The 11112-nt window shown below is 21.3% G+C and overlaps 2 protein-coding genes across 2 annotated transcripts; one reads left to right on the top strand and one right to left on the bottom strand.

Annotated features, from left to right (window-relative positions):
• The first annotated feature begins 103 nt into the window (after window positions 1-103).
• LOC127281208 (homeobox protein engrailed-2b) lies at window positions 104-1945 on the top strand. The gene is made up of 2 exons (XM_051304810.1): window positions 104-1189; window positions 1270-1945. Exons 1-2 carry the CDS (start codon window positions 731-733, stop codon window positions 1342-1344), a joined length of 534 nt encoding a protein of 177 aa, XP_051160767.1. The 5' UTR covers window positions 104-730; the 3' UTR covers window positions 1345-1945.
• LOC127281193 (adenylosuccinate synthetase) lies at window positions 1586-10746 on the bottom strand. The gene is made up of 6 exons (XM_051304791.1): window positions 10322-10746; window positions 7358-7460; window positions 5489-5852; window positions 4011-4403; window positions 3645-3901; window positions 1586-2025 (listed from the first exon to the last, which is right to left on the bottom strand). The coding sequence occupies exons 1-6, from the start codon at window positions 10511-10513 to the stop codon at window positions 1976-1978; spliced, it is 1359 nt and encodes a 452-aa protein (XP_051160748.1). The 5' UTR covers window positions 10514-10746; the 3' UTR covers window positions 1586-1975.
• Window positions 10747-11112: the final 366 nt, after the last annotated feature.

Raw genomic sequence — 11112 nt, 5'->3', positions numbered from 1 at the left:
ACAATAGTCAAGTAATCGAGTTAGGAAATTTTTTTTTCATAATTAACAATTTCAATTAATTTAAAATAATTGGAAAATAATATAATTAAATCAAAATTGACTTTTTTTTACGCTAGTTTTTAGTTTTCTAGTAAAATAATATTTTTGATTAGGTTTTTAAAATAATATCAAAAATTCTCCGTCACTTGTGAATAAAATTCTAGTTAAAAAAAAAAAAAATGATTTCGAAGTGAATCAATATATTATTATATAAATATATAAGCAGATTGAATTGTATATTATTATATATATGGTAAAGAGGCACTCGTGCTTTTATATGTATTATCTATCTGTCGGGATATTTACATCCAAGGGTTCTAAGTATTACTGGATTAGCCTCACGACCCCTGTGGCTTTTTGATTACATTTTGCTCGAGTGCACCTAGTGCATCTGGCTCCCCCCTCCTTGTTTCTCTCTTTTTTTTACCATAAAGAACATATATATATATATATAGATTCACAGTATCAATTACATTGTTGTTATTAGGTAGCAAAAAGATCTGGCCGCAGATAAAAGAGCAAAACACAAAAGGACAGGTAGTCCCTTGCTTTCACTTGCGATAATCATCAAAAGCAACTATGCGACTAATTCAGATTCATTTATTGTCGAAACCGGGCATCAATAGTGCGGATAAAATATATATTATAAATTTAGCTACCCTGCCCGTTAGAGTTTCAGTTCATTTTCAAAATGAGCGAACAACGCATCACACAAAAAACGAGTGACTTTAGTATTGAACGAATATTATCGACAAATATTTCATTTAATCGAAAAAATGATTTTCAATTAAGAAATAAAATTGAAAAAGAGGAAAAATCAAAAGAAGAAGAAGAAGAAGAAGAAGAAGACGAGGAGTTTAAAAAATCCGAAAGACTACAATCCGGAAGTATATCTAACGATGAAGAAAAAAATCAACGATTTGGTTTAGAAAAAGAACTTCCATGGCTACATTGCACAAGATATAGTCCTCCAAAATTGCCAAGACGACAAACCACTAAACAGAGAAAACGAAGACTTGGTTCACAACCTCGGATTCCATTTACAAAAATTCAAATTCAAATATTGGAGGAAAAATATAAAATTAATGCCTATCTTTCAAGAAGAGACGTCATACAACTTGGTGGAATTTTAAATCTACCGCAAAATCGAGTGAGTTTTTTTTTTAATTTTAATAAAATTTGGAAACTTTATATATAGAGAGAGAGAGAGAAATAAATTTTGAATTACAGGTAAAAATCTGGTTTCAAAATCGTCGCGCAAGAGAAAGAAAAGAAACTCAATCTAACAATATTAGTGTCATATAAAAAAGAAAATTTTTTTTTTAATTCGACAGAATCTACTGTAAAAAATATTGTATTTATTTTACTTTATTTATACTTTTTTGAAATAAAGAAGAAAAAAAAACCACCAGTGACTTATTTGAAAAAAAAAATTATTTATCAAAGTAAATATTTGCAAAAAAAAATAAAAAGTTCTCAATGAAAAAATGTAACTGGGAAAAAAAGAAACAAATTTTTTTTTTTTTAAAAGATGAAAGTAATTAAATATTTTATATTGGGCTCATCTTATTCTCAAATTTAAATATTTATATATAACGATACGAGCTAAAAGAGTCTTCATTTTAACTCATTACACTTTAAAAAAAAAAAAAATCACTCCTTAATCAGTGCAAAGATTTTGCGTGCAAGCAATACTATATAGGAGATCGTACAAGCTTTAATTATCGATTTTTTTTTAAAAACTGTTGCTAATCTTATAATTAGTCTAATTGATTTTTGTTTATTCTTTTTTTTTGTTGCTGTTGTTTTTGTTTTTCTTTTTTTTTTTTACCACTTTGGTGCCAAATCATCAGCTTTCAGACACGAAAAATTTATTCATTTCAAATAATAATGCACTAAAATTGGTGCGTTCAGGCGATTCATTCTCGGAAAATTGTCAAAGAGCAATTATACTTTCTCTTCCGGCTCCAACACCAATCCATTTAACTAAAAATAAAAATTAAATTATTTTAGATGATAAGTCACATACAAATTTTTAGTTTAGAAAAATTGTTTTTCAAAAGAAACACAAACTTTTAATTAAAAAAAAAAAAACAGTAATTTAAAAAATATAAAAACTTTTGTTTTAGAAATACAAATTTTAAGATTAGTAAATTTTTTTTAAAAATTTAGCTTAGAAGAACAATTATTTTTTAAAAATTCAAATTTTTAATATTGGAAACAATTATTTTAAAAAATACAAACATTTAACTTCAAAAAACAATTATTTAAAAAAAATGCAAATTTTTAGCTTAGAAAAATAATAATTTAAAAAGAAATTCAAATTTTTAGCTTAGCAGAACAATTACTTTTAAAAAATCGAATTTTTTCATTTAGGGAAACAATTTTTAGCTTGGAAAAAAATTGTTCATAAAAAATACAAAGTTTTGGCTTTAAAAAACAATAATTTGAATGAAATTGGAAATTTTTAGCTTTGAAGGAAAATTATTTTTAAAAAATACAATTTTTTACCTTGTAAAAACAAATTTTAGAAAAAATCAATTTTTGGCATGAAAAAATAATTATTAAACAAAATTTTTGCGTAGAAAAAAATTGTTTGCAAAAAAAAAAAATACAAATTTTTAGCTTAAAAGAACAATTATTCCAAAAAAAGAAATTTTAAACTTAGAAAAACAATTGTTTAAAAAAAAATACAAATTTTTATCTTATAAAAACAATTATTTCAAAAATAAAAAAGGTTTTAACTTAGAAAAATAATTTAAAACTACAATGTTTAAAAAAAAAATACAAATTTTTAGCTTAGAAAAAGAAATTTAAAAAAAAATTATCTTAAAAAAGAATTAAAATAATTTTAGCTGAGAAAAATTAATTATTTTAAGAAAATGTAAATTTTTAGTTCAAAAAAACAATGATTTTAAAAAAAATATAAATAGAAAAAAAATTGTTTAACAAAATATTAATTTTTGGTAAAAAAAAAAAAAATTTTGCTTTGTAAAACAATTATAAAAAAATTTAGTTTAGAAGATCAATTATTTTAAAAAAATTCGTATGTTTAGCATTGAAAAATAATTATTTAAAAAAAAAATACAAACTTTTAACTTTAAAAAACAATTTTTTAAAAAAATGCAAATTTTCAATTTAGAAAAACAATTGTTTCATAAAATTTAGCTTTGAAAACCTGTTTAATGAAAAATTAACTTAGAAAAGCAATTGTTAAAAAAAAATACAAAATTTTGGCGTAAAAAAAACAATTATTTAAAAAAATAAACAATGTTTTACATTAGAAAAGTAATTTTAAAATAATTTAGTTTACAAAAACAATTATTTTAAAGAGATGCAAACTTTTTAGACTAGAAAAACAATTGTTTCAGAAAATACAAACTTTTAGCTTAAATAAAAACAAGTATTTAAAAAAAATTTTATCTTTAAAAATTAGTTATTAAAAATAAATTAATAAGCATATAAAGAAAACAATTATTTTAAGAAAATAAATTTTTTTTTAGCTTTGACAAACAATTAATAAAAAATTTAGCTTAGATTAACAATTATTATTTTTTTTTTTTTAAATGCAAATTTTGCAGCTTAGAAAACGAAAATTCAATTACCTGGAATACCCAAGTAGTCTTCAATTTTTCGAACATATTTTTGTGCATTAGGCGGTAATTTATCCAATGATCGTGCACCTTCCGTACTTGATTTCCATCCGTCCATTTCTTCATATATTACTTCAACCTTGGCAAATTCAACCGAATTACTAGGTACATAATCAATTTCCTCTCCATTTAAATGATAACCAACGCAAATTTTAATCTTCGACAATGTATCCAAAATGTCCAATTTTGTCAGACAAAGCGCAGTGTATCTAAAAAGAAAAGAAGAAACAAAAAAGTAATTAAAATGAAATTAATGAATTTTAAAATATTAATTAATTTTTAAAAATTAATAAATTTTTTTTTTAAATTAAAATTTACCCATTGACTAAGGCTGTAAATCTAAGAAGAGGAAGATCAAGCCAACCGCAACGTCTTCTGCGTTTTGTTGTTACACCAAATTCGCGACCTCTATTTTGTAAAAGATCACCAGTTTCATCGAGAAGTTCCGTTGGAAATGGTCCATCGCCAACTCTTGTTGTATAAGCTTTACAAACACCAATAACCTCACCAATTGTATTTGGTGGTAATCCAAGACCAGTGCAAACACCTCCAATACTACAATTCGAACTTGTTACATAAGGATAAGTTCCAAAATCAATGTCCAATAAAGCTGCATTTGCACCTTCAACGAGAACTTTTTTTCCCTCACGAAGTGCCATATGAAGAAAATGTACTGTTTCTTTGACAAGAGGCCTCACACGTTCAGAGTATCTGTCATTTTATTTATTTTTTTTTTGTTAATCAAGATATTCAACAATTTTACATTATTTTTTTTTTTTTTATTATATTTATAAAAATTATTAGAATTCAGAATTTTGATAAATATTTTAAATAGTAATGGAATTTTAGAGAATTTTAAATTAAAAAATGTTTTAAATAATTGAATTTTTGTAAAAATCTAAATTAGTTTTTAGAAATAATTAATTCAATAAAGAATTTAAGTTGAAAATAATTCCTAATTATTGTAAATTTAAATTAAATAGAAAATTATTAACAAAATTTTAAAGGATCATTGAATTTGAAATTAAAAAATGTTTTACATTTAATTATTGCAAAAAAAAAAAGGTTATTGAAATAATTAATTTACCAAAGAATTTTCAAAACAAATTTTAGAAATAATTAAATTTTGAAAAATTTTCAGTTAAAAATTTTTAAAATAATTAAATTTTTTAGAGATTTTATATTGAAAGTATTGTAAATTAAAGTTAATGAAAATTATTAACAAAATTTTTATAAAACAATTGAATTATAGAAAATTTCGAATTAAAAAATGTTTTAAATAATTTAATTATTAAAAAAAAAAAATTGACAAAAGTTTTTGAAATAATTAATTTATTAAAGAATTTTAGAAATAATTGAATTTCATGAGATTTTTAATTAAAAATTTTCGTAAATTTGAATTGCAGATTTTTTTTTTTTCTAAGCTTCAGACAATAATTGAATATTAGACCATTTTTAAATTTGAAAAAATGATTTAAATAATTCAGTTTTTTAAGAACTTAATTAAAATTATTAGAAATAATTCAATTTTGAAAAATTTTCAGTTATAATTTTTAGAAATAATTAAATTTTTGTTTATTTTTCTTATTGAAATTATTGTAAATTAAAGTTAATAAAAATTATTAGCAAAATTTTATACAAACAATTGAATTTTAAAGAATATTAAATTGAAAAATTATTTTCAATAATGGGGGACTTAAAAAAAAAAATAGGTAACGATTATAAAGCCTGAAAATCCAATAAATAAATATTATCGGAAAAAAATTAATAATAATAATAATAAAAAAGAAATTTACTCTTTATAACGTTCCAATTCACTTTTGATATCAACTTGTAGATTAGGAAACATTCTCTGATAAGATTCAACCAAGGTTTTAAATTTGTCCTCAAATTTATCAAAATCACCCAAAAGATCACCAACACGAAGACCATTTCTTGATGCTTTACATGAATATGTTGGACCAATTCCTCTTTTTGTTGTTCCTAATGATTGATTTCCCTTTTCTTGCTCTTGTAATCCATCGACTTGCTGATGAAAATCAAAAACCAAATGTGCCCTATCAGAAATAACAAGTCTATCCCTCCAATCTTTTAAACCTTTTTCCTCATTTTCTTCAAGTTCAGCAAAAAGTCCCGGTAAATGAATAACAACTCCATTTCCTTCATAAAACAAAATCAATTTTTTTTATTCGTAACAAGCAGTACCAGGATTAAAAATAATTGCCTCCCGATAGCATGCGACATTTTTTTTTCTCAATCTACTTTTAGTTTATATGTAATTAAATAAATTTAGTCAAGGTTTGTCTCTTAAAAAAAAAGTTTACTAAATTTTTAAATAAACGTATTTTTGCTATTGATTAAATTTCCAGATTTTTCAGAACAATAAACGGTATTTTTTCTGATTATTTATAAATAATTATATGTATTTAAATATAATTTATATATATTTTATGGGGCGCATGATTATTACATAAAAATCATTAGAATTTTCATTTTAAACAATTTTATTAGAAATGAAAATTTCTATGGACAAATTTACATTTAATTAGCTTTTGACAGAATTTATTTTTAATACAAATTTTTATTTAAAATTTTAAGTTACCAAATTTTTGCCGGAATTTTCATTTTAGTCATTTTCCTTACATGTGACTTTTTATTTAAGAGAATTTTAATTTAATGCGAATTTTAATTTAGCAGAATTTACATTCAATCGAATTTTTTTGTGCTTCGAATTTTTAAATGAAAGAAATTCCAAATGCACCGTATTTTAATTTATCCGAATTTTTATTCGTACGAATTTTTAATTGACAAAATTCTTAAGACGCCGAATTTTCATTTGTAAAGAAAATTATTGAAAATAAAAATTCTGGCAAAAATTCGGTAGGTAAAAATTTTTTTAAAATAAAAAATTCTGTCAAATGCTAATTCGAAAAAATAAAAATTCGTGAAAAAAATAATTCTTTAAAATGAAAATTCTAATTAATGTTTTTTTGTGTAATAATCCGCCTCATAATTATATTTATATTTCTCTTTTTACTAATTTAGGTGATAAAATTATCAAAGTTCGTAAAAAAATTAATTTTTTGACTAAATTAAAAGTACAATTAAAATTTTTATTAAAATATTAATTAAAAAAAATTCTAGTAACAACAAAATTATAACAAATTTCACTCCTTTTTTAAAAAAAATTAACTCTTATTTTTCAGTTTGATCAATTTGGGTAATTTTTTAATTTTCTTATTTTAACTGAATAGTTGAGATTTTCTCCAAGAATTTTTTAATTTTTTTATTTTAACTGAAAAGTTGAGATTTTCTCCAAGAATTTTTTCATTTTTCTTTTTATTTTAATTGAAAAGTTGAGCTTTTCTTCAATAAGTTATCTAAATATAAAAGTTGGATTAAAATAGATTTTACAAGAATATTTAAAAATCAGGAAAAAAAATTTTCTTTTTTTTTTTTGGTCTATCGGAAAAATTCTCCGCTTTACAATATGAAAATAAAATATAGATAGAAAAAAAAATATCAAATTGAATTTAATACTAAAAAATAGAACTTGATTTTGATAAAAAAAATTATGTATTTTATTCTTTATTTAGAGCATTGAAGAAAAAAAAACAAATTTTTTAATCAATTTTTTTCTTTTTGATTAAAAATGAAATTATTACCTATAACAGATTTGCATCTTGGATTGATAATTCCACTTGGCAGAAGATGAAAATGAAATTCGGTCTTGTCAACTACTACAGTATGACCTGCATTATTTCCTCCCTGTGAAAGAAAGTAATTAATTAATTTAATTAACTTTTAAATTGATATGAAGCGTGAGGGTTCAAAATTTTTTTTTTTCATTCAATTTAATTAAATTTCAAATTTTATCTGTTTCAATAGTCAAAATATTTTAAATAACATAAAAATATCAAATTTTCTAAATGAAAACTGTATTTTTTAAAATGACATTAGATTTAATGACTTATGACAATGTATACGTGATAAAAGAACAAAACATCTAAATTTTCCTTTAAATTACGCCACATTCTTATAAGATAAGAGAAAAGAAAATGATTTTAAATTAATTGTCACGAAAAGACGAAAAAAAAAAATATTTGTCACGAAAATAAAGAAAAATTAAATCAAATTTCAAAATTGTGAAATAATTTATATTTTTGTAATAAAGATTTAATTCCAAAATCTAAATTGAGTGAAAAAATCTGTTTACATTTATCGCTTATTTACATTTTGTACCCTAAATTGCTTCATCTACAGTAATTTCAGAAAAAAGGCCTCTTTTCTTTTAACATAAAATATTTTTTCAAAAAAAAAAGAATTATTTAACATAAGGCTGATTGTAAACGTTTTAATATAAAATTTCCGGTACGACGATAAAATACCGAGATTAATTTCCGGTTACAGTTTGATAACCATTATTTTTTGATAATAAAAATTGCAATACAATCAAGTTTATTAGACTTTGATATCAAACATGCAATTTGATATGGTACTTTCCAATGATGTTATATTTACATGTACAAAATAAATATGATAAAAAAAAAAAAAAAAAAAAAAAAAAAATTCTACAAGATAAAAAGCAGATTGATAAAGAAGTCATTGTTTGATGAAATTTGATATTATTTCGACAAGTAATTGTTGATGACAAATTTTTAAAAAATATTATAATTATAAAAATTTAAAAAAAAAAAAAATATTTGTTGAATACAAAATTATAACAAAGAATTTTTATTATTTCTTGAAAATATATAAATTTTTAGTAAAAAAAAAAAATTATAACGAAAAATTACGAAAAATTGTACAAATATTTTTTAAAGTTTATAACAACTCTAAACATAGAATTATTATTCTTAAAAATATAAATAAAATAATGATTTTTTACTAATTAGATTTATAATAATAATAACAATAATAATAATAATAATTATAATAAATCTAATTCAAAATTTTGCGAAAATAAATATTTAATAAATAAATATTTTTGAAAATAAATCTAATTATTAAAAAATAATTTTTTGATACATTTTTTAGAATAATTAATAATAATAATAATAATAATAATAATAATAATAATAATAATAATTACTATTATTATTATTATCTAATTCTTTTTTATATTTTTTCAGAAAAAAAAGATATATAAAACCTGATTTCTAAAAAGTATTTTATTTTAAAATTAGTCAGCAACGAGTTTATGATAATGAAATGACTTGTATATATGTAAAACAAAATTTAAATTTATTTTTAAAAACGTTAAATTATAAAACAATTATGTATTTAATAAAAAATTTTGTTTTTAATGATTTCCAAATAATAACTATATTTAAGTAAAAAAGAAAATAAAAAATTTTATTTAGCTTTCATTTTTTTTTTCAAAATATTTTATCGAAAAGAAAAATAATTTTTTTTTAATTTATTAAAAAAAAAAAAAAAAAAAAATGATTAAAAACTAATTCATGGCTAATTGAGAAAATAAAAATAAAATTTATCATTTGTGTATGTGTATACTTTTACTGTCATATGTTGGAAAATTTCCAAAATATTTAAAGTCAACGGAAACTTAAATGTTTCTATTTTCTTCTAATCCCACCCATCAAACTCTATTATAATTTAGTTCCGAGATTTATTATGAAATAATTAACGAAATTTTTTGAATGATGCAATATAAATACAAATAGTACATTTTTTTTGATGGTTTAAAATATTAAATAAAAATTATTATTTTTTTATGAATTTTACAAAATTTTTATTATCATTCAAAATTTTTTTTTATTACATTTTTTTTTTAATTCGCTAATTATTATTATTTTTTATTTTATTTAAAAATTTCCCACGTGAAGGGATTTTATTATTTTGCAAACCAAGAAAATTATTTCCGCATTTTAATTATCCAAAATTGGAGAAAATTTTCCGAAAATCTTTCCACGTGGTAATTTTTCATCAAAAAAAAAAAAAATAAATTTCTATATAGAATTAATTAATTAAAAAGAATAGTTAGAAATTTAAAGATTGTTATAATTATTATTGTAAGATATTTTCTAGTTCAAGGTTTTATTTTCAAGGTTATACACGAGAAATTCTCTTCAGTTAAATTCATGCAATTTTTTTTTTTTTTTTTACAAAAATGATAATTTCCAATGCGTTCAGATATTATTCCTACAAGAATTTGTTCGATTTATAAAAATTTCTTAAACCTAACAATGTAGAAATTTTCAAATGAATTTTTAATATTAATACATTAATAATTTATCTTTATCTCACACGTTATCTGTGTTCTAAATTGTTATATGCGCTCCTAATGATTGCTTTATTAAATTATAATTTATTTTTAATGAAAATAATGTTTACGTCATCTCTAATAATAGACTAAAATAAACTAGTCACTATATATATAATACATGGCTAAATGTTATCATTATAACCTCAAAAAAAAAAAATTGCCAAATTTCTTAAATTTAAAAATTAATATTACAAGTTTCAAAGTATGGAAATAATTTCTAAAAAAAATATGTAGAAAAAAAATATAATAAATAAAATCAAAAAAAAAGATTTACGAATAATAAAATAATTTTCAAGGCATGTGGGAAAAAATTGAGAATTTGCAAAAAAAAAAAAACTCATACCTGACATCGGCAGACAATATCAACATTATTGGCGAGAACGTCGACAACTTTTCCTTTTCCCTCATCACCCCATTGAGCACCCAAAACAACGGTGACCTTAGAGAGTGGTCCTGATATAGATGTCCGCTGTTTTTTTCTTGGTGAAGCGAGATTTGCTTCACCATTTGTCTGTTGATTTCTGGTGCAAGACATTTTTTCGATCACGTGTTAATATTCTTCTCTTCTCTCGTTTGAATTATAGAAAAGAAACGCGTTGCTCTTTGAAATTGCGACGGTTCAACTGTGGCAGCAAAACGAAAAAAAAAAAAATAATTTGAAACAATTGTTGCTGCCTTAAAACTTAACTTTGCTTACTGTCGCCGCGGGACGAGTAAACGCCACAAACGTTGCGCCTGGCCGACAAGGTTAGAATAATGCTATCTTTCTTTAAAACAAGATTACATATATATATAGGCGTATATACATATATATATTTCATGTGATAGAAAAGGAAAAACAATTAATTTCTCCATTATTTTAAAATATAACTGACATTTTTTTTTTTTTAAACTCAAATAGAAGAGGAGATTAAAATTTTCTGACTAATAAAAATGAGCCAATCAAAATTGAATGCGCGAAATTTAAAAATTAAATTTTTTTAAAAATATTTCGTTTATAAATTAAATAATAAAAATAATAAAAAATAATTTAATATTTTAGAAAAATTAAAACTTTTACAATAATATTAATATGAGAAATTTAATTTTAATAATTTTATATCAAAACTGAATTTAGTTGAAAAATTATTTTTG

Source organism: Leptopilina boulardi, unplaced genomic scaffold, assembly GCF_019393585.1.
Source record: "Leptopilina boulardi isolate dan_hultmark-lab unplaced genomic scaffold, ZJU_Lbou_2.1 LbouV2_266, whole genome shotgun sequence".
Lineage (NCBI taxonomy): Eukaryota > Metazoa > Arthropoda > Insecta > Hymenoptera > Figitidae > Leptopilina > Leptopilina boulardi.
Note: the sequence above shows the minus strand (reverse complement) of the source record. Positions and strands in the feature narration are given on the sequence as shown.